The 24,568-nt window shown below is 36.2% G+C and overlaps 1 protein-coding gene across 10 annotated transcripts in view; it reads left to right on the top strand.

The window, feature by feature from the left end:
• HECTD1 (HECT domain E3 ubiquitin protein ligase 1) overlaps window positions 1-24,568 on the top strand; it is an 88,244-nt gene that overhangs the window by 60,745 nt on the left and 2,931 nt on the right. Inside the window, exons 24-40 of one of the 10 annotated variants that reach the window (XM_070504192.1) lie at window positions 68-244; window positions 3,394-4,089; window positions 4,766-4,987; window positions 9,986-10,113; window positions 11,002-11,124; window positions 12,682-12,838; window positions 15,018-15,240; window positions 16,338-16,392; window positions 16,608-16,790; window positions 17,185-17,392; window positions 17,477-17,562; window positions 17,773-17,900; window positions 20,003-20,204; window positions 21,439-21,576; window positions 21,832-22,439; window positions 23,611-23,689; window positions 23,815-23,908. In XM_070504192.1, coding sequence (XP_070360293.1) covers window positions 68-244; window positions 3,394-4,089; window positions 4,766-4,987; window positions 9,986-10,113; window positions 11,002-11,124; window positions 12,682-12,838; window positions 15,018-15,240; window positions 16,338-16,392; window positions 16,608-16,790; window positions 17,185-17,392; window positions 17,477-17,562; window positions 17,773-17,900; window positions 20,003-20,204; window positions 21,439-21,576; window positions 21,832-22,439; window positions 23,611-23,689; window positions 23,815-23,908 — 3,507 coding nt within the window. Of the gene's footprint in view, window positions 1-67; window positions 245-3,252; window positions 4,090-4,765; window positions 4,988-9,985; window positions 10,120-11,001; window positions 11,125-12,681; window positions 12,839-15,017; window positions 15,241-16,337; window positions 16,393-16,607; window positions 16,791-17,184; window positions 17,393-17,476; window positions 17,563-17,772; window positions 17,901-20,002; window positions 20,205-21,438; window positions 21,577-21,831; window positions 22,440-23,610; window positions 23,690-23,814; window positions 23,909-24,568 lie in introns of all 10 variants that reach the window. The other 9 variants (XM_014857348.3, XM_014857341.3, XM_014857330.3 and 6 more) reach the window with 9 other exon arrangements.

Raw genomic sequence — 24,568 nt, 5'->3', positions numbered from 1 at the left:
ACTTACCGAAGCAATTATATTTGTAAAAAGTGATTTTGTTTATATTTCCCTAATTTCTCCCTTACAGGAAAAGCAGCTAAGGAAGCAGAAGCCAATCTTAGAAGACAGAGACGTCTAGTACGCTCCCAGGTTCTGAAATACATGGTTCCAGGCGCTCGTGTGATCAGAGGCCTTGACTGGAAATGGCGAGATCAGGATGGCAGCCCCCAGGGAGAAGGCACCGTCACAGGAGAACTGCATAATGGTGAGTAGGTGCTTAGACTTTATAGTGTGGAAATCAGCTACTTAAATAACAAAGTATTCTTCTTTGGTTATTTTGGGATAATTTATAAATTGTATAAATGTCCCAGCATTATGTAGAAGAACTGACGTATTGGTTTTACATTAAAAATGGAAAAATCATTTATTTAGAAAGAAGGGAAAATTGAAAATTTTTAAGTTTTGACTCTAAACTTATTGCTAATATTTTAAAGTGATTAATAAGCTAGTGTAAGTTGAATACCCTCAAGACATATTTTGTTGCTGTTTTTGCAAAATTAGTTTATTATTCATAAGTTTCCATTGTTCTTTATCTTAATTTCTTATGCTTTTTTTCATCTTGTTATCCTGACAGGAATCAGGCAAGAATTTTTTTACTCTAAGTCACATAGAAGAAAAAGCATTAACATTTTTAGTTACTATTTTTTAATAAAGCATTGAACAAGAATCATAGCCTCTTCATTTATTAGTAGATTATAAGATATTTCACAATGTTTCTCAGTCTACCAGCTTTTCTTTGGGATTTTAAACTTTCTTGTTTTATGAGAGCTATTGTTTAAATCAAGTTCAATTTTAACCTTTGGTGCTGTAGATTTTAGGGAAGTTCATACCCACTTAATAAATGCTTCCATTAAGTCCCAGAAGCGACTATAGTGGCTAATTTTTTTCTTATAATTTAAAAGGCTGATTTATTAGTGGATAATTTGCCTGACCAGTAGAGGGTTCTTATGAATTTCGCCTGGCATTAAAAACAAAAAGAAGAGTAAAATGTTCAAATTCTCAATTTACACCAAATATTTAAGGAACTATAAAAAAAGTGATAGTGCTTAGGAGAATACTAACATTTAATATCTTAATATATTCATGTTCTATGTAATAAAGGCATTTGTTTACTTAAACAAGTACTTTGATTTTATTGCTTTTAAGATTCTATTCCTTGAATTACCTCACCACCAAATGCCTTTCTCGATAGTCATACCCTAATTGCAAATCAGTTGTCATCATACCAGGTTTACAGTGAGTGAGCATGCATATAACTGCCAAAATTTCTCTTTCCCCTAAATTGATTGTTTTGCCTTTTAAGTGTGTGGGCTAGTTAGGAATATGTGAATGCAGTTCATTTTTCTCAGGCTGGCGTCACCTGAAGCAACACATAGGAAAATTGGAACCTTAATTTTAGAATTTAACATATAAGAAAGGCTTATTTTTGCTGATTTGGCAAGTGTAGAGATTCAGAGTTTTAGCTGACCAAGATGGCCATTCCTGTTAAATCACACCTTGAAACCTTTATGTCAGAGAGGATTCTTAGCTTTCAAATGCTTACGCCACCCATTTCTAATAATGGATAGTTATTATTAACTCTGTTTGTCTTTTTATCTATTTTTCCGGCATAGGAGGAGTTCAGAGTTTTGTACCTTTACACTTATGGATAGTACGTATGCACTCTTTCTTAGTTCCCCTTAGATATCAGTTTCAACACATTCTCAAGCCTAATATGAACGATGTACATTTTAAAATTATTTTTCCACCTTATATCAATTAAATATCTCTTTCCTTTCTAGAGGAACTATGTGGTGGCAGGAATATCCATTTTTTTCATTTATTCCACAAATATGAGTGCCTACTATGTAAAGGCACTTTGTTAGACTTCAGGTATACACAGCAAAAAGGTGTGATCCTCTCTGCCTTCTGGGTGAAACAGATAAACATTCAGTTACATATTTTGATAAGTGCTATGAAATAAGTTATCAGTGTATTTTTGGACCAATTCATGCAATGCAAATGTTATTTTTATTTGGGATTGGGATATGTTTTTGACCTGTCCTTTCTCACACTTTTCCATGTTGCAGAAGAGGTAGTTAAATATTGTTTCTTCAGAGGTTATTTCAGCATACAGAATAAATTAAGGCAATTGAAAACTCATCTAAACTAGATTATGTAGATTTGGGGCAGTTTTCCTCTCAGAGAACTTATATGCAGATAATCCCCACAGGTAATTCAGTATTACTTATACCCCTCTGAGCCTCATCATAAACATAATCTGATCTTGGCCTGTGTGTGCACACATGCGTGTGCATGGGAGTACGTGCGTGTGTGGGTAAAGTACTTTCAAACTCTGCAAAGACTTGTTATACTTTAGACATTCTATTTGTATATGTTGTATTTTTCCCTGAAGTAGTTAGCTTATAACACTAAAATAAGATTGTAAAATTTCTATTAATTTCATTTCTAATAAGCAGTTTGTTTTATTGGTTTTGGAAGTTAATTACCATTTTTAAAAAAGAGTAAGTGTCATTTTCCAGGTATGAGTAAATATAGATTGAATAGCAGTGTCCTCATTAGTTCTTCACACATTATTAGCTTTAGCATATAGGTTCTAATAAAAGAGCTTAGCATACTTTTAAAATTTTGTTTTAGAATTTTCTGTGTTTATTCGACTTTATTAAACTTAATCATAAGAGAACCAAGTAACCACTGAACTTTGAGAACACAACCGAAATGCTAACTTAGTGTTATTTGAGCTAGTGACCTAAAATTTCTATGGAGATATATGAATATTTTGTCTGACAATTATAGGATTTAGCCCAAACTTAGAAATTAATCGTAAGCCAGCACTTTTTTCTATAAAGAGCATTTGACCACATAATCATATTTAGCAACTAAAATACTTTTTATTTAGATTTCATCTATACTTGCTAAAGTTCCAGTATTTACCATTTGTATAACTTTTTACAATTTTTAACAGTTCTTCCTCTTAAAAGATACCCCAATAGATGTAAACATGACCCTTACATTGTTTTTAAATATCATCAAAGCAAACAGTGCAGAAATAAGAGAAATAAAAGAAGAACTTAATTTTATTTAGCAGACCTTAAATGACTGTAGAAAAGAAGTACAGCACTGATGAAAAGCTGATCCCGTATTGTGGAGCTACTGTCTGACACGCTCCTGTCTGCTTTCTGCTGGGTCTCACAAACTCCTGTCCCTTTCCAGGCTGGATTGATGTCACCTGGGATGCTGGTGGCTCAAACTCTTACCGTATGGGCGCAGAAGGAAAATTTGACCTCAAGCTTGCACCAGGGTACGACCCTGATACAGTGGCATCACCCAAACCTGTTTCATCCACTGTTTCAGGCACAACGCAATCATGGAGCAGCTTGGTGAAAAACAACTGTCCAGACAAGACATCTGCTGCTGCAGGCTCCTCAAGTAGAAAAGGAAGCAGCAGTTCTGTGTGTAGCGTGGCCAGTAGCAGCGACATCAGCTTGGGTTCGACCAAAACGGAACGGAGATCAGAAATTGTAATGGAACACAGTATAGTTTCAGGAGCTGATGTCCATGAACCAATTGTTGTTCTTTCATCTGCTGAAAACATCCCTCAAACAGAAGTAGGGTCATCTTCCAGTGCAAGCACCAGCACCTTAACAGCGGAAACGGGAAGTGAAAATGCTGAAAGAAAGTTAGGCCCTGATAGTTCTGTTCGTACTCCTGGGGAGTCTAGTGCAATATCCATGGGAATTGTTAGTGTTAGTTCTCCTGATGTTAGTTCAGTATCTGAGTTGACTAATAAAGAAGCAGCTTCACAACGACCCCTTAGCTCTTCAGCAAGTAACAGACTGTCTGTGAGTTCTTTGTTGGCTGCTGGGGCCCCTATGAGCTCTAGTGCAAGTGTACCTAACCTGTCCTCAAGAGAAACATCTAGCTTGGAGAGTTTTGTAAGGAGAGTGGCAAACATAGCACGGACTAATGCCACGAACAACATGAATCTAAGCCGAAGCAGCAGTGATAACAACACTAATACTTTGGGGAGGAATGTGATGAGCACAGCAAGTAAGTGAGCTTTTCCTTATGGAACCCAATGCTTTTTCCACTCTGAGGGATGCAAAGGAGGGTTTCTTGTTGAGTGGGTTCTGGCTCAGTCTTTAATGAGACCGTTAACCATGTTAGATACAACTGCATCAACTTTAGCACTTCAGGAACGTGAAGTTAAGTTCTCTAGAATCGTGATATTTATAGAATTCAGATCAGGTGTGATAAAGAACTTCTTATTCTGAAAGGATAAACAATAACACACTTCTGTTTTTCACTCCTCTATGATAAGTCATTAAGTAGCGTTGCATAAGGAAATCGATGACTATTAAATATCAGCATAGTCAGTTGACGTCAGAGCATCACACTAGTATAACTTTTATGTAGGTCTTAAATTGATATTAGCTTCTCAAAGGTATTTAATTCTAATTTAAGCTACTAATGGGTCAAAGTAATTCCCTTGGAAAATATCATTGGGAATTATTTCATTGCTTCACTTTTTTAAAAAGTTAGTCTTAATTTTTTGAAAAATAATAGTGCAATAAAAATAAGAATTTTTAGTTGGATTTCAGTTGGGTTCCCAAAGTTGTTGCTTTTCAGCCTTTTAAAAGTGTTGCATGACTGCATTGTTTTTTCTAAATATACTACCTAGTTTTTCTAAAGTTTATATACTGATTCGCTTCATTTTTATCTTTAGCGTCTCCTCTTATGGGTGCTCAGAGTTTCCCTAATTTGACCACACCTGGTACTACATCAACAGTGACTATGTCAACATCCAGTGTTACTAGCAGCAGCAATGTAGCTACAGCAACAACAGTTTTATCGGTTGGTCAGTCATTAAGTAATACTTTAACTACCAGCCTCACGTCAACCTCCAGTGAAAGTGACACAGGTCAGGAAGCAGAATATTCCTTATATGGTAAGTTATAGTTTAAAATATTTCGATATTTGTATAGTGATGTTTTTATTACATTTTTTGCTGGGTTTTTAATTTTTTATTAGAAAAGAATTATTCTGGAGCCAAGCCTGGTGGCACAGTGGTTAAGTTCAAACTTTCTGCTTCGGTGACCTGAGGTTTGCTGGTTCAGATCCCAGGTGTGGACCTACACATCACTTGTCAAGCCATGCTTTGGCAGGCATCCCACATATAAAGTAGAAGAAGATAGGCATGGATGTTAGCTCAGGGCCAGTTTTCCTTAGAAAAAAAAAAAGCAAAAAACAGAGTGGGGCCAGCCCTGTGGCCGAGTGGCTAAGTTCACACGCTTCGCTTTGGTGGCCCAGGGTTTCGCTGGTTCAGATCCTGGGCGTGGACATGGCACCGCTCATCAGGCCATGTTGAGGCAGCATCTCACATGCCACAACTAGAAGGACCCACAACTAAAATTTACAACTATGTGCTGGGCGGATTTGGCGGAAAAAAGCGGGAAAAAAGAGAAGATTGGCAACAGTTGTTAGCTCAGGTGCCAGTCTTTAAAAAAAAAAAAAAAGAATTATTCTTTCACAAATGTGGCATCTTGTATAAGATGAAAGCCATGGAGTGATATGAGGGACTGTTAAGAAATCTGATTATAAACAGACATCTAAGAACTTGTGTGTCATCCTTTTTTGCCTTTTGTCACTAATGAAGTTTCATTAGAATCATAGTAAGCTACTTGACACTTTTATCCGAGAAGAATAGAAGTGTACTAGACTAATAAGCTTTGTAGAGCGATAGTCCTTGTACACTGTAATGTGAGGGAACAGCATTCCTGTGTGTCTCCTCTATTCTCAGTCCTCTACTCACAGAATACTTTACTTCTGGAACCTCTGACAGCTAAAGGTGTTTGAAGTTTCCCCACACCAAGTGATTCTTAGACACCAGCTGACTGTCCTACAATTGAACTCAATTCTGACACTGTCTACATACCTAGAGATAGTTCAGATCCCAGAGGTTAAAGGCTCAGTTCCACAACACTGCCACCCCCTTCCTTCAGACACTAATTGCAAGTCCAGGTTGTCATCTATGCTTCTGACCGACTGGCTGTAAATCGAAGGTTTCCACAATCCCCTCATTGAGTTCAGTTAGTTTGCCAGAGCAGCTCACAGGACTCAGGAAAACATTTTATTTATTGGATTACTGGTTTATTGTAAAAAGGATATAACTCAGGAACAGGCAGAAGAGTTGCATAGGATGAAGTCTGGAAGGGTCCCAAGCACAGGAGCTTCTGTCCCCTTGGAGTTTGGGGACCCTCCCGGGCTGTGGATGTGTTCCTGTCCACCATCCTGGAAGCCCTCTGAACCTCATCCTTTTGGGGTGTTTTGGAGGCTTCAGGATTTAGGCATGATTGATTAACTTATTGGCCATTGGTGGCTGAACTCAATATCTGGCCCCTCTCCCCAGAGGTCTGGGGGTGAAAGTTCCAACCCTCTCATTATGGTTGGTTCCACTGACAACCAGCCCATCCTTAGATTAGAGGCTTTCCAAAAGTCTCATTAAAACAGCTCTGCTGATGAATAATAACGAAAGACACCTTTATTGCTCATATCACTTAGGAAATTCCAAGGGTTTTAGGAGCTCAGTGCCTGAACAGATGAAGACCAAATACATAGTTCTTAATATAAATCACAGTACCACAACTACTATCAAGGTCCTTTGGAAATTCTTTTTTTTTTTTTTTTTAAGTTTGGTACCTGAGCTAACAACCGTTGCCAATCATTTTTTTTTTCTGCTTTTTCTCCCCAAATCCCCCCAGTACATAGTTGTATATTTTTTAGTTGTGGGTCCTTCTAGTTATGGCATGTGGGATGCCACCTCAGCATGACCCGATGAGTGGTGCCGTGTCTGCGCCCAGGATTTAAACCCATGGAACCCTGGGCCACCAAAGCGGAGCGCGTAAACTTAACCACTTGGCCACGGGGCCAGCCAAAAGGAAATAATTTCTTAATTAGGTAACATTTGAATTTTTCAAATTAATTAATTTTTGCTTAGAAAGTCTACAGTTACAGCATCATGGCTTCCATGCTATAGCCAGTGATAAAACTATTTGATTCAATTAAAATATGTTTCTAATCATTTTATCTTATTAGAAAAGTAAAACATTTTATAGAAAGAAAATACAGAAGAAAATAAAAATCATTTAGCCCCCACTTCCCAGAGACAACCACTGTTATCATTTGATACATAGCATTTGATGTATATGTTCTTTTTTTTTTAACAAAAAGGGATTATATTCTTTTCAGACAGCTCTTTTCACTTAGTACACTGTGAAAATATTTTCACATTGTTTAATGGGTTTCTACAATATTTGAAATGGCTGCCAGATATTCTGCTGTTTGACTGTATGATAATTATTTAATAATTCTCCATTTTGGATATTTAAGTTACAGCTTTTCATTACCATAAACATTGTTATGAATAACCATCCTTGAATTGTATTTTTATGTATTTCCTTAGGGTAAATTCCTAAATGAGTAATTGCCGAATAGCCTTCCAAAAAGGTTACACTTCCATCATTTTTCTTTTGGAATACCTGTTACCATACATCCTTGATTACACTGCCTGTTCTTTTTAAAAAATCATTTGCGTTTCAAATACAAGAATATTCATATATATAATATATAGTACTATTTTATGTATGCCTCATTTAACACATTTTTCTTCTTTTTTCTGAGAATGTGGCCTCTCCTATTCCAATCAAGAATTGGATCTGAGAGGCCCCCCCAGTGGCACAGTGTTTAAGTTCACATGTTCCACTTCGGCGGCCGGGATTCGTCGGTTCAGATCCTGGGTGCAGACATGGCACTGCTTGGCAAGCCATGCTGTGGCTGGCATCCCACATACAAAGTAGAGGAAGATGGTCAGGGATGTTAGCTCAGGGTCAGTCTTCCTCAGCAGAAAGAGGAGGATTGGCAGCAGATGTTAGCACAGGGCTAATCGTTCTCAAAAAAAAAAAAAAAAAAAAGAATCTGATGTTCTCTGGTTTTAGGGAAATCATTACGTTTCTCTGTTTATGCTTTATCTGTTAACTGTATGTAGCAAAATGATGATGATTATTACACCAAAGTATTTTAAATCATTGAGCAAGCTATTTTCCACTTTATTTTTTCTCATGGAGGCCCTTTGTCCCTCCCTACTTATTTGTTAAGATGTTACCTTCAAGCTTTGGTTCTTGATCACATCAAGGTTAAGAAGGTTATGATTATTCTAATGGGGAAAGAATATTAAAGAGTTAGGGCTACTGGTTGCCTTTTTAAAATTATTGTTGGATGATTAAAATTTCCTTTTCTACATTCCTAAAACTGGAGGACTCTTTAAGAGTGTAGCTATGGAGGATTAGAGTAACATCTGTCTTATAATTTATCTATGTGCAAATGTTTGCTACATTACGTTTTGAAGGGACATAATTTGATTCTGTGATATGATCACATCCATGAAATAAATAAAGAAGGGTTTTTTTATGTTCGTAAACTCTATTAAAAAGGGAAGATAGTGAGTAGAAAAAATCTCTGATTCAGTGAATTGTATATGAGATGGAATTTCAATGTACAAGTTAGACGATTTTCCTTTAAAAGTAAACCAAAAGTAGAATTGATTTATCTTGTCTACTACCACATCATGTTCCTGAGAACCACTACCTAAATTGCAGGATGGCATCTTACATGTGTTAGGGGTAATGTGTTTCATCAAATTTAAGATGCCATTAATTATAAATAGAGACACCATTATTTTATATCACTAAGGAAAAAAGTATTGCCAATTTAGCTATGACTTGCCATTGCTTGTAAGACATTCTGATTTCAGAATATTAAAGTGTTAAAAAAGTGTACCTTAGTTACTAACTGAATACAAACCAGGCCTCTTTCTTCTACTAGCTATCCAGTAAAAGGCATTGAATTTTTAGTCCTATGTAATTGTAATTACTGGACTTAAATAAATATATTTGGTTCAGAGGTGTGTAGGTGCCAAGTTTCTACTAGATAATTATACATTGTCTTCTGGATGTTCTTTTGAAATATAGAGTACGTACTATCTTTTTATCCATAGAAATCTTTTTTTCCTTATAGATTCAGTAAAAATTCCTGTTTTAGTCCTGTTATTTCTCTTTTTGTTTTCAGTTCTTGGGAAGAACAGCTTGTCAGCATCTTCATTATGTGGGACAATATAAATTTGACACAGTCTTCGCTGAGGGGTGCGGGGGAGAGATCCTAAGGAGGAGAGAGATGAAAGGATTCAAATTTATTGAACTTCCTTATGTGCTAGATAATATGGATAATATGAAAGATGGTATATACGTTATTCCATAGTAAATAGGCAATATCCTTAAGTAGTAACCTGCCAGGTCACATAGCTAAGCCCACCTATCTCTAATTGACTTAATTCTGTTCTTTTCCCTCATAAGATCTTCTACATTTTGTATTTATATATTCGTTTGTTTACTTTTTAAATGCCTCCCTACCCTGTAAGCTTCACAGATGCTCAGACCAGGTCTGTTTTTGTTTACAAGTACTATATGTACACCTGGGGCCCAACACAATTCTTGGCACCTAGCAGGTACTCAGTAGATATTTGTTGACAGAACGAATAACTCCAAAATGTTCTCTTTCCACCATGTTATGCTTCCTGTGACTTATGTAGAGAATGATTATAGGATTGTTATTTTTTAACATAGCCCATATTGTTGACTTTTTATATTACAATTTTGTAGATTCGGATTTAGTTTATGCTCATCCTTTGTTCCACCTTGCTTTCTGCCATGCTTGTACTATTTACCAAAGTTAGTCATTCGGTATGTGTGGTGGAATAAGCCATCACTAAGTGTTGTCTTTATACTTGTCCCTTTTGAATTTTACCTTTGTTTTGTAAAACCAATGCACAAAGTTAACTTTGTTATGCTTTGTTAATTGTGTTGAGAGTAAGGTTGTTGGTTTTGTTTTCTAGATTTCCTTGATAGCTGCCGGGCCAGTACTCTGTTAGCTGAGCTAGATGATGATGAGGACTTGCCTGAGCCAGATGAGGAAGATGATGAAAATGAAGATGACAATCAGGAGGACCAAGAATACGAGGAGGTTATGGTAGAGAGAGAGTCCCCCGTTCTCTTAACTAAAATAGGATGTTAATAATTGAAATGAAGAGAGGAAAAGCAGGGAAAAGTCCTGGTTAAACTTTGAAGCAAGGAAATAAGGCACCAGTATGAAAAATGTGGTTAATTAAGAAAAACACTTTTAATCTGAGCATTTATGATTCTCTTTTAAAAGAAAATAAGTTGGTTATATTTGAAAAATTCCACGTCACATGCTAATGTTTTAACAGGTTTGAGAGTGTGAAGAACTGCATTTATCCTAAGAATATAATTTTCATGGTTCTTTCACTTAGAATTTTTTAGTGCCTACTGTTTTGCAAGCTGAATCTGTGTATTATCATTCCTTACACAGAGCTATGAGATAGAAGCATAGAAGAAAAAATTTGCTCTGATTAATCAGAGTTAAGTAGAATAGTGGAGGCCTAAGCTTAGGCAGTATGATCCAGAACTCCCAAGTGTTTAGCCACTGCAATTGGTTTAACTGCCGTGATTGTCTTTGAATTGAACTTTTGCCTGAAAATACCCTTTATTGTAAACTTTTGTATATTTTTTATTTCTCTTTATAAAATGTTATTAGATTTCAAAAAATTTCATAAGTTGAGCTTTCAATGGGGTAAAGAACTCCAAGAAATGCTTTTGGTATATGTTGCTTAGAAAAAACATAAAACATTAACTTATTTCTTGTGAAGGTTAGTATATGATACATGATGAATTTAAAACATTCATTTTATAAATTTTCTGAAGATGGCTCGTGAATATGAAGTTTTTTAATGACGATTTTGGTAATATGGGTTGATAGTTTCAGTTCAAGGCTGAATGGGGATATATATGGGTCAGATAATTAGATATGTCTCTTCACATTTTTCTACCTCAGATTCTGAGACGACCATCCCTGCAGCGTCGAGCTGGCTCCCGCTCTGATGTAACACACCACGCTGTCACCTCGCAGCTACCGCAGGTCCCTGCTGGGGCAGGGAGCCGACCTATTGGGGAGCAGGTAAGATCTTGATGTTTATCTTCCCTGCAGTGTCGATTCTCTCCTTTCACAGTAACATACCACCAAAATGCCTAGAAAAATATATAGGACTGGGGGTAGGGCAAGAAGTTACCAAATAGGGTTAACACAAAGAAACTTCCCCAACTGCTTGGGTTCCACATTCCATGATTGCTCTGGCATAATGCATATGGGAGTTTCTTACTTGAAACTCCTTCATCTTGGCCTCTGGGTAGCAGTAGATATATACTAAAATGGTTAATAGCTATTATCTAAGAGTTATAGCCTTCATAGTTATAATGGTAGAGGTGATGGTAGCTAATGATATTAATCTATTAGCTAACATTTACTGATCATTAATTAAGTGCTGGGCACTATTTTTAATACTTTACTTGTATTAACTAATTCCATCCTTTCAACAACCCTTTGAGTGTTATTATTAGCCCCAGTTTTCAGATGAAGTGATTGCTAAAGGTCACACATAGAAGTTTTGGATCCAGGATAAAAACCCAGACCTTCTGGCTCTAGAGCTGTCAAATCAATTTGATTTGTTATAAAAGTTAATTTCAGCTATGTGTCCAAAATAGAGTATGTGTGTGCATCTAAATACATAATCGTTATTTAAAAATTATTGCATCAAACATTTACATCATTTACAATGCATTGATCTCTCTTTTTTCTTTAAAGATTGGCACCTGAGCTAACATCTGTTGCCAATCTTCTTTTTTCCTTTTTTTTCTTCTTCTCTCCAAAGCCCCCCAGTACATAGTTGTATATTCTAGGTGTAGGTCCTTCTTTCTCTGCTGTGTGGGACACCGCCTCAGCATGACTTGATGAGCGGTGCTAGGTCCGTACCCAGGGTCTGAACCGGCGAAACCCTGGGCCACCCAAGCGGAGTGTTCGAACTTAACCACTTGGCCACGAAGCCGGCCCCCATTCATCTCTTTTTTGTTGATAGTAAAAGTGAAGGAGAGGAGAAAATGTTCCTTACAAACGCTTTTATTATGGAAATTTTCATACATGCCAGAAGTAGAATAGTGCAGTGAATCCCTAAGAACCCTCATTTGACTTTCACAGTTATCAACACTTTGTCAAACTTGTTTGATTTGTTTGCCCCATAGTTATTTAAAGCAATGCCCAAGCATTATATCCATTTTGTATGTAATTCAGTATGTAATGCAATTTACATTTTTAAAAAAGAAACCATTTAAAAATAATTATAGGTTCACAGGAAGTTGAAAAGATAGTACAGAGAGGTTGTATGGACATTGACATTGATACAGTGTGTGTGTATGGTTCTGTCATTTTATCACATGTAGATTTGTGTAGCCATCACTGATGCAGCTTATTTTTGATAAACTGAAGTCATTAAAAAATGTTTGTAGCTATACATGTTTGTTTATGTTGGCTCATTTTGTGCTTAAGAAATATAGCTAAATAAGGAAGTGTAATAGCTGTAGAGAAGTACTTAACATATTTTATAGATAGTACATCACTTTTGCAATAATGAAAAGTTTTATCTTGTAATGTTTGTCCATATGTGAAATTTTATTGTAATAGGAAGAAGAAGAGTATGAAACTAAAGGAGGACGCCGGAGAACATGGGATGATGATTATGTGCTAAAGCGGCAGTTTTCTGCTTTGGTTCCTGCTTTTGATCCTAGACCTGGTCGCACTAACGTCCAACAGACAACTGATCTAGAAATTCCACCCCCAGGTACAGTACGTTTTAGTTTCTGTGATTTTTTAATAGAAACCAAATAAGATAGTTATATGTAGTCAGAAAAGTAAGGTGCTACTTGTATATGCAGGATATAAATAAAAGTTTTCAGGAAAAACTGTATATCAGCCATAAGTCCTTAAAAAAAAAAAAATAGGTTGTTTTTTTTTTTTCCTGGTGAGGAAGATTGGCCCTGAGCTAACATCTGTTGCTAATCTTCCTCTTTTTGCTTGAGAAGATTGTTGCTGAGCTAACATCTGTGCCAGTCTTCCTCTATTTTCTATGTGGGACACCACCAGGATCCAAACACCCTGCCCAGGATCCAAACCGTGAACCCCAGGCTACCAAAGCAGAGCATGCAAACTTAACTACTACGCCACCGGGCTGGCCCCTCAAAATACAGATTTTTTTTAAGGGAGAAAATTATGGTATCATAAAAACACACTGTGTTTTGTGTTTGTGTAATTTTTAAAGTAATGCCTCATTTAAAGGTGGATGGTTTATATTCTATTTTCTACTGGATCACAAGTGCTAAGGATTATTCCTGTTCAGCTTTTACTTTGAAAAACTGTATAGTGGTTTCAGTGATGGCCTCTGGAGCTGGTCAGCCTGGACGGCAACTCCATCTCTTACAACTCTTATTTTGGGTGTGGTAGGCACGCTGATGACCTGTCAAAGATATGTAGATCCTAACCTCTAGAATTTGTGAATATGTTACCTTAATATGACAAAAGAGACTTTGCAGATACGATTAAATAAAGGTCCTTGAGGTGGGGGTTATCCTGGATTATCTGGGTAACCCAGTGTAATCACCAGTGTCCTCATAAGAGGGAGCCGGAAGGTCAGAGTCAGAGACAGAGATCTGACAACAGGAAGCAGAGATCAGAGTGATGGGGGGCCGGGAGCCAAGGAATATGAGCAGCCCCTAGGTCCTAGAAGAGGCAGGGGACAGATTCTTCCCTAAAGCCTACCAAAGCCCTGCCACCAACCCATTTTAGATTTCTGATCTCTAGGACTGTAAGATAATAAATTTGGGTTGTTTTAAACCACCCAGTTTGTGGTAATTTGTTACAGTAGTAATAGGAACTAATACACTGGGCAAATCACCGAATCTTTGTAAGCCTGAATCTCCTCATCTCTTACGTGGGCGAAATAATAGTTTGACAAAGTAGTTAAAAGGATTAAATGAAGTAAAATGTATAAAGTGCCTCGCCTGGTCCTTGATTTGTGCCTCAATAAATGTCAGCTAATTGTAATCAGTATAATTATCCTTAAAGAAGACTGAAATGTTGATTAAGTGTAGAATGTACTTTTTACTTGATAGAAAGATACTCATGTTAAATATGAAAGTAGGTACACTTTGTAGTATAATGTTCTATGGTGAATCACATTCCAAAGCCCCTTCGAAAAGGAAAACCTATTCTAGGGGAGTATAAGTAGGTCTAAATTTTCTGTAGAGCTCTTTGGCAATATATTTCTTATTTTCTGATAAAGTATTTTTACTTCTTGAAATTTATACTAAGGAAATATTAGCTCTGCACCCAGATTTGTATACATTGATGGCTACTGAAGTATTATTTATATTGTCAAAAATTGGAAATGACCTTCATTATGTCTAATAAGAGGCATATGGTTCAATTAAGGTACAGTGGAATGTCATGCAGTGAATAAAATACTTGAGAAGACTGTATGTCCTGTGAGGAAAAGATTCCTGAGCTAATAAAAAAGATGAGAGTACACCACCAAATATATTAGGAACCCAATTGTGTTTGTGTGTGTTTACCTCACACCCCACTCTTTCGACATAAGCAAAAGCTTGACCAGAGTATGTGGTTTTCTCTGAATGTAGAATTATGAGTAATTTTAGTTTTCTTATTTATAAAAATAAAACATTTCTGAACTATTCAGACCGTTATCATGTGTTTCCTAATAAAAATGAGAGATTCATATTATACGCATAAATTCTACTCTAGTCTTTAAGTAACCTAGGTGGTGTATTATTCCTATTTTTTAAAAAAACAAAAATGTTGAGGCCAGAAGAGTCTTAAGTAGCTGGCATCTTTAGCTAATATATGGCAGAAGAGTTTAAATTTCATATAGCCTTGCGTCTGGTGCACAGTTCTTTCTGGACTGCTTGTTTTAGTGTAATTGTTTTTCACGTTTTCCATATTTTTAGGAACACCTCATTCAGAGCTCTTGGAAGAAGTTGAATGTACTCCGTCACCTCGCTTAGCCCTCACGTTGAAAGTAACGGGTCTTGGAACAACTCGTGAAGTTGAATTACCACTCACTAATTTCAGATCAACCATCTTTTATTATGTACAAAAATTGCTTCAATTGTCCTGTAATGGCAATGTGAAATCAGACAAACTTAGGCGTATTTGGGAGCCAACATACACGTAAGAGATTTTAACTTCATGTTTTAAGTAAATATTTTCATAGTATATGAGCCAAGAAGCATTGTATTTCTATATTTTGGACTAAAGGAACAGAAGAGATTTGGTTCTTGGCTTGTTAGTTTACAGGAACAGATAAGAGCATTTCTGACTTAGAACTGGAAGGAACTTTAGAAATAATCTAGACTGTTCCTTATGTAATAATTGTTGAAGTCTTTGTACTAAATATTTTCTATTTATTTGTTTTGGGGCCTGTGAGTTAAGCCTGCCTCTCTTTGATCATTCATTCATTCAATAAATAATTATCAATGACCTTGGGGAAATTTATTTACCATTTAAGTGCCTCACTTTCCTAATCTAATCTGTAAAATGAGAGTAGTTGTGAGGAATCAATGAATTAATATATATAAGGTATTTTTAATACTGTCTGGAATGTACAAAGCACTGAGTAAATATTACCTATAATTATTTATTATTATTTAATAATATAAATAATCATAATCATCCTTATATAACTTTTGTTAGTATGTTTTTCTGATGTTCTCTTAACAACATTGATAATCTTACATAGTGTCCAATAAAATAATCCAGGTCCTTTTGCGATAGACAGACATCATGGCATTCTGTTCAGTTTTTATTGGAGTTTAAAATTTGATCTCAGCTGCCTTACACGAACATAAGCGCTCCTGGTCCTTGTTATTCTTATCCTTCTTTCCATCTAGACACAGAAGCAAACCATTCCTCATCTCATTTTATTTTTACAACAGCATATGAGAGTTATAACACATGGTACAGCATAGTACTTCATACCTTAAAAGTTCTAGGCTTGAACGGTGCTATGCATAGTTCTATGTTTTCTGTGCAGTAATGCTAAATTTATAAACCATAACTCTTTTTCAGGAATATGATTTCTGCTTTTCCCTCTGTTTAACAAATTAATATTTCTTTCTTAAAGATTCTCCCTGAGTTCAATGTTTAATGTAAGCATATGGCTAATGAATAGCATCATTCATATATTTTTTAAAGAATTGAAGTCTTATTGGAAATAATCACAAATTATTTGACTTATGAATTAACTTGAATAATATCTTCTTGTTTAGAATCATGTACAGAGAAATGAAGGATTCAGACAAAGAAAAGGAAAATGGAAAAATGGTAAGTTAGGAAATGGGTCTTAATCTTGGCTCCTTAAGTAAAAAAAAAAACAACCAAAACTGTATTTCAGTTGCACATTTGAGGGGAAAATCACTAACATGGAATTCTTTAGATTAGGTTAAATGCATGATCTTAAAGCTACCTTGTGTAATGCATGTAAAATAGCATAGACTTGATAATCAGGAAAGGCCAACATTTGGTTTTTCCTATTGTAGGGTTGTTGGTCTATAGAGCATGTGGAACAGTACCTTGGCACTGATGAATTACCAAAGAATGACTTGATAACCTACCTGCAGAAGAATGCAGACGCCGCTTTCCTGCGCCACTGGAAATTAACTGGCACTAATAAAAGTATTAGGAAAAACAGAAATTGTTCTCAGCTCATAGCTGCATATAAGGTATATATTGGCATCAAAACACTGTTTTGATTGGGAATGGCTTTGTGCTTTGTTTTGCAGCTTTTAAAGATTCTTAAGGAAGAGAGTTTCATTGGGGCATACTAAAAAAACGGGGTTGTATTAATATTGTTAATATGCCAATGCTAAAATTTCCAACATGGTTTGTGGCATTGGGTCTAAGTACATAGTTTTAACTGTGGCTTATAGTAGTTTTATTTGGGAATTTTAATGGTCTAGAATGCATCGATTTTCTACTTGGGTGATACTGTTTTTATTTAAATAGAAGGCAGTTCTTTGAAAAATTCCAGCCTTTTCAAAGTAATACTAATAGGATTGATGTATTGTTTTTCTTGAAAACATGAGTAATGGCCAGTTTTGTTAATTATTTCCGTAGGATTTTTGTGAGCATGGAACAAAGTCTGGCTTAAACCAGGGGGCCATTTCAACTCTTCAAAGTAGTGATATCCTCAGTTTGACAAAAGAACAACCTCAGGCCAAAGCAGGCAATGGACAGAATTCTTGTGGAGTAGAAGACGTCCTTCAGCTTCTGCGTATTCTGTATATAGTTGCAAGTGACCCTTATTCAAGAATATCCCAAGAAGGTCTGTAAGAAGCCTTGTTTCATTTCTGTGGCAGTTTTAAAAGCAAGTCAGTTTATATTGTTATTAATTTTATTAATTTTACAGAAGGTGATGAGCAGCCTCAGTTTACTTTTCCGCCAGATGAATTCACTAGCAAAAAAATCACAACAAAAATTTTGCAGCAAATTGAGGTAATAAAATCAGATAGTTGAACTCTTCAACCTGTAATGTTGGACTTTCAGAGTATTGCCTCTCTTTCGTTTTCCACTTCCTCCCCTTTGATTCAATGATTTGGCCCATATAGTCCATTGCATTCATTTGTTTAATTTACATTTAAGAATTGACTCCTTTTTGTCTTTTTAAATAGTTGCCTTAAGACATTGTCATGTGTTCATTTGCAGGAGCCCTTGGCATTGGCAAGTGGGGCTCTGCCAGACTGGTGTGAACAATTAACCAGCAAGTGCCCTTTCCTGATACCGTTTGAAACTAGACAGCTTTATTTCACATGCACAGCATTTGGTGCGTCAAGGTAAGAAGTGTATCCTCTTACAGTTTTAGAATAAATATATATATATTCTTTTATGTTACATAAACCCAAAATGTACAAATATTCTTTATATCAAGACCAATGGAGGAGATATATTATCCTGTTTTCTTGGAAAGAGTTGTCAACATTTAAACATTTTTCTGTTTCTGATTGGATATCTGCTCTCTTGGAGTAGAGTGGATTGGAGTACTTTCCATCACCTAGCATGTACTGTACAGGTCTTAGGTAGCTTGCATAAATTAATTGCTGAAATTCCCAGGAATACCGAATTAAATGCTTGCAAATAGCTTTGATGGCGTTGAAACATATCTTCCTTTTGACCATCATTTTTCTGTTACTACCATCTAACATATTACATATTTTACTTACTTTTGTTTTTCTATCCCCTTCCACTAGATGAAAGTTTCATGAGGGCAGAAATTTCTGGCTATTTTGTTCACTGCTCTAGCTGCTGTTCCTAAAGCAGTGTATAGCACATTGTGGATGCTCAATAAATACTTGAATGATTGAGTACCCAGAGTACTTTCGTTTACTTATTTATTTATTTTAAAGGTTTTATTTCCTTTTTTCTCCCCAAAGGCCCCCAGTACATAGTTGTGTATTTTTAGTTGTGGGTCCTTCTAGTTATGGCATGTGGGATGCCACCTCAGCAAGGCTTGACAAGCGGTGCCATGTCTGCAACCAGGATTCGAACTGGGGAAACCCTGGGTGGCCGAAGCAGAGGACACTAACTTAATCACTCGGCCAGGGGGCCAGCCCCCCAGAGTACTTTTAAAGTAGATGTAAAAGTGTTACAATTTTAAATAGAGCTGTTTGTTTCCCTGAGAAGTTACACTGTTTTACCATTTTATGCCATTTATAAAGCATTTGTACACATGGAACTGCAGGCCTATTGTGATCAATAGCGTTGCTTATGATTTTTGTTTTATAGATGAGGAAATTGATTCTCGCAGTACTTAGCTGATTTGCCGGAGATTACCAAAGAGTTGTTAGCACAATGAGAGTAAATCTTTCATCTCCTTATTCCTAGTTCAAGATTTTTCCCACCCCTTGGGGCTGGCCCCATGGTGCGGTGGTTAAGTTCACACGTTCTGCTTCAGCGGCCCGGGGTTCTCCAGTTTGGATCCTGGGTGCGGACATGGCACCGCTTGTCAAGCCATGCTGTGGCAGACATCTCACATATAAAGTAGAGGAAGATGGGCATGGATGTTAGCTCAGGGCCAGTCTTCCTCAGCAAAAAGAGGAGGATTGGTGGCAGATGTTAGCTCAGCACTAATCTTCCTCAAAAAAAAAAGAAAAAGAACAGAACAAAAAGATTTTCCCACCCCAGGATGGGTTAGTGCTATGTTGTTAAAAAGAAAATGTTTTAAAATCACAATATCTTTTTTAAATTTATTTTTATTATTACTATTTTTTTTTGGTGAGGAAAATTGGCCCTGAGGTAACATCTGTTACCAGTCTTCCTCCTTTTGCTTGAGGAAGATTGTCACTGACCTAACATCTGTGCCAGTCTCTATTTTGTATGTGGGATGCCACCACAGCATGGCTTAATGAGCAGTGTGTAGGTCAGCACCCAGGATCCAAACCCATGAACTCTGGGCCACTGAAGCAGAGCATGCAAACCCAAGCACTATGCCACCAGGCCAGCACCCTGCAATACCATTTTAATAGTGGCTTTCAGTTTGTATCATAGTAATAAAGATAGCTTAACCATTTTTTAGTTACTCTGATAGTTAGGAAATGTTTGTCTATATTTTTATGTATTATGACTGGCTGTATTTTTATGTGTTATGTGTAGTTGGACCACAGACCTTTGTTTTGATCTACTAATTGCTAAAATAAAGAGGGAAAAGTATAGACTCAATACTTTCTCAGTTTAAGGAAGATTACAATGAAAGGGGTTTATATATTTTAGCTTATGAGAGGAAGCAATAATTTATGTAATAAAAACATGATTATATTTTAATCACCTGATAAAATACTATTTTTAAAAAATCCTTAAGTCTTTGAATTATGTTGCTGGTTTAGTAATACATCCAGCTGTTGCTGTGTGCTCCAGTCACATAGACATTTTTCTATTTCAGAGCAATAGTGTGGTTACAAAACCGACGAGAAGCCACTGTGGAAAGAACAAGGACCACAAGTAGTGTAAGGCGAGATGATCCTGGGGAGTTTCGAGTCGGTCGTCTCAAGCATGAGAGAGTAAAAGTTCCACGGGGTGAATCGCTGATGGAATGGGCTGAGAATGTCATGCAAATACATGCAGATCGCAAATCAGTTCTTGAGGTACCTCATAAAATTTCTTTTTATGTGCAGGACTGACAGAACCAGCCATCCTGTTTATTCTGCTGCATAAAAACTGCATGAGATAGACGTGAAGAGGGATTTCTCTGCCCTCAATGCAAAGGCCTTCTCTTGCAGATCATCTTTCAAAAGAGGATGTCAGCTCACTTCCTCAGGTGTAGGATCTTGTGACTTAACGAGCACAGAGAATATCTTCCCTCTTGAGATGGGAAAGTGCTTGGTCTAGTTGAAGGACACTACGCATTTCTTAAAGCCTGGACTGAGTAATAGTACTCACAAAGGATTCTTTTTGATTCTCTAAATTTTACCTTTATATTAAGCTATGCTATTAGATAGCTGCATTTCTGGAGCACAGCGTTTTGTAGTATTGTTTCATTTAAATTGTGCTTGTTGTTATGTCATTGGTCTGTACTTAGAGATGTCATAGCAGATAGCAGTATGAAATTCAGTATATTTACTATAGAGATTTGTTGTGGGCATTGTTGACTATATGCTATATACTTATTATTCCTTATATGGAGGACAATGAAGGAAATATCTCCCCTCTCACAGGTGTGAACCAGCTGGTTTATTTATCTTTTGGACACAGACTGATCATGACAAATATAATATACATCTAGAAAATATATAAAGCTTATGGCTGTCACTTTAAACTTTCTTTGCCTTCGTCTTATTTTTCCTACCCATATATTCCTCTAACATAGATAATCCTCAATTATTATTATTTTTTTTTACCATGCACTATATGTTTTTGTAAGCCACCTCAAATCATTTTCAGAACACGTAGAGTATGGATAAAAACCTGTAAAGTGATTGCCTAAAGTCAGAAATAAGTGGGAGAGTTTAGGTTTTGGTGTTAACAGACACACATACACATCTGTATACCATCATTTCCTTGAGCAAATGATTTAACATTTTCATCTGAAATTTGGTTTCCTTTGGTGTAAAAACAAAATGATAATCTATTTTGTAGGATTGTTGTGAGAAGTAAATTAATGATGAACAATGGTCACCACAGTGTTTAAACATGTAATAGTGTACAACAAATACATTCTTTAGGAAAACTAGAATAAAACTTCTGCGTTGCTTATAATATACTGCTGCTATAAAAAATATATATTATTGGATTGGATATGGCAAATTTTTGCAAGAATGAGATCATTTAAAAGTTTTTTGTAAGCTCACTTGTTCCTCATAATTTATTTGTTCATTTTAGGTTGAATTTTTAGGAGAAGAAGGAACTGGCTTGGGCCCCACATTAGAGTTTTATGCTCTTGTGGCAGCGGAATTCCAGAGAACTGATTTGGGAGCTTGGCTTTGTGATGATAACTTTCCAGATGACGAATCTCGTCACGTAAGACTCATTTCCCATTTTGTGATTTCATTTGTGATTTTGCTTTTGGAAAATGTTAAAAATAGGTTATGCTTTCATGACTCTATTATTGAATAATCTTGATATTATTAAAATGTTTTTAAAGGATAAAATTTGGTCATCAAGAACTATTTAATAACGTGTATATAAATACTTTTAGATATCTAAATTGATGATGTTTAATGTTTATGGATCTTTTGTTTAATTTTATTTGCATTTTTCCTTCTAAAAAATTAGGTTGATCTTGGAGGTGGATTAAAACCTCCTGGATACTATGTGCAGAGATCGTGCGGACTGTTCACGGCACCATTCCCACAAGATAGTGATGAGCTTGAAAGGATCACAAAACTCTTTCATTTCCTTGGAATTTTCTTGGCCAAATGCATTCAAGACAACAGACTTGTGGACTTACCTATTTCTAAACCTTTCTTTAAACTTATGTGTATGGGTGATATTAAAAGCAATATGAGTAAACTGATTTATGAATCCCGAGGTGATAGAGACTTACATTGTACTGAAAGTCAGTCTGAAGCTTCTACAGAAGAAGGTCATGATTCACTCTCAGTAGGAAGCTTTGAAGAGGATTCAAAATCAGAGTTTATTCTAGATCCCCCTAAACCAAAACCCCCAGCTTGGTTTAATGGAATTTTAACTTGGGAAGACTTTGAACTAGTAAACCCACACAGAGCCAGATTTTTAAAAGAAATTAAAGACCTTGCTATCAAGAGGCGCCAGATTTTAAGCAACAAAGGTCTTTCTGAAGATGAGAAGAACACAAAATTACAAGAACTAGTACTGAAGAATCCATCAGGATCTGGGCCTCCACTTAGCATAGAGGATTTAGGGTAAGCTCTGTTTGTACGTTCTTTAACCTAAAGGATGAAGAACTTCTAAAGCGTTTGTTTCTTTGCCCCCACTAATTTGCAATATATGAGTAAACAGTCTGTTAAGAACCATAATATGCTATAGGAAATATTGATTATTAATTTGAACCTTTGATTTATTAATATTATAAAGATAACACTCGGAATACCAGAATATAGTTTATTAATCATCAGACCTCTGAAAATGTGTCTGATTTATCAAATATGATAAACGTATGTATCTTGTGTAAAAAGTCCAAAGCCAGAAATATTTTGACAAATTCATTAGCTAATATATATATATAGCCTACTTGCCAAAGCTCAAAATAGTTTGCTTTGTATGTAAGCCTTATCCCGAATGGCTGCATTAACTAACTCAGATGCTGAGGATCTTTTGACAAAATTCTATGAATTTACATACATGTAATTATTATGCCCTTGGTACCTTTCACAGTGATTTTGGGTTGACTGCAAGTCTGGCTTTCCCTTTGTCCGCCTTCCCTCCCTCCCTCATACTCGGTTTGATTTGGGGCAGGATAGGGGCACAGCATGAATAACTTCAGTGAAGCAACAATTTCTTCTTGAAGAAAAAAAGTCTTGTCAACATGTTGCTGCCGTAATTCATTGGAAAAATCTTTAGTTCATTAATTTTGTGCCATAAGGGTAAAATGACATATGGAAAGGTGGTGGTTTCATGCAGTGTTTACAAAGCCAGGTTTGGTAACAGTTGGCTTAATAGTTTTTGTGCACAGAGTTTTTAATTTAAAAATGCTTCAAATTTAACATTTAAGCTAGTAAACTGATTTTATTGTTGGAGAAGGGAGGCGTTCACGGTTTTCGCAGCGATATTATAAAAATCAAGGAGCTGGCCCCGTGGCCGAGTGGTTAAGTTCGCGCGCTCCGCTGCAGGCGGCCCAGTGTTTCGTTGGTTCGAATCCTGGGCGCGGACATGGCACTGCTCATCAGACCACGCTGAGGCAGCGTCCCACATGCCACAACTAGAAGGACCCACAACGAAGAATATACAACTATGTACCGGGGGGCTTTGGGGAGAAAATGGGGAAAAAATAAAATCTTTAAAAAAAAAAAAAAAAAATCAAAGAGTAATGGTAGCTGAATGTTAGTTAATCTAATCATTTTTTTGTCCTGCCAGTTTAAATTTCCAGTTTTGCCCTTCCTCAAGAATATATGGTTTTACAGCTGTGGATCTCAAGCCAAGTGGTGAAGATGAGGTAAAAATTTTGCTTTTGATATAATTGTAAGTTCAGAATTATCCTCTTAATGAGGCCACTTGTACCAGGTGCTACTGAACTGTTCCTGGATATTAACAATAATGTTGGCAAAATTTCCTTTGCAGATGATAACAATGGATAATGCAGAAGAATATGTGGATTTGATGTTTGACTTTTGTATGCATACGGGTATTCAGAAACAGATGGAAGCCTTTAGAGGTAATAGTTAAGGCTCCTTAGCTTAATCCCTTTCCTTTTACTTTGAGACCGTTGAAATTAGTACATTGCTGTGGTTAAAAACTACTGGTAAGCTCTAGATTTGCCCTCTAGTTTTTTGTCTTCTAGATAGTTAGGTCCTGGACAGTACCCAGAATAGGTTGGAATATTCTCTAGCTGCAGCATACCCTCAGCTTGTTCCTCCTGAGTAATGGGTGACCGACTTTTGGCCTCCATTTCTTCATTTGTAAGCGGATGTAAGGTTACATTCTTTCCACATTATATGATCAGGATAAATGAAATCATTTAGTACCTGAGTTCTTCTAGTGAAGATAGAAACATAATATATTAGACTGTTTATCACTTACTGGTTTTTAAAATGAGAACACAGCTTTGATTGGCTTGTATATTACAAAGTGCTGGTTGGGAAATTAAGATTAGAATTTGACCACTGACCATAGTGACTGAATATTCTGTCTCTGTTTACATTTGTGATATTAAGCAGAGATTTCTGTACTTAAAACCCTTAAAACTTAAAAAAGTTTTTATTTCAAGCTAATTTATATTTGTTTTTTCAAACATTTATTAGTATTTTATTCATTGTCGGTGCATTTAGTTGATATTGGGTATTTTGAGTTGAAATTTGGTATTTTGAAATTGTAA

Source organism: Equus asinus, chromosome 2, assembly GCF_041296235.1.
Source record: "Equus asinus isolate D_3611 breed Donkey chromosome 2, EquAss-T2T_v2, whole genome shotgun sequence".
NCBI lineage: Eukaryota > Metazoa > Chordata > Mammalia > Perissodactyla > Equidae > Equus > Equus asinus.
Note: the sequence above shows the minus strand (reverse complement) of the source record. Positions and strands in the feature narration are given on the sequence as shown.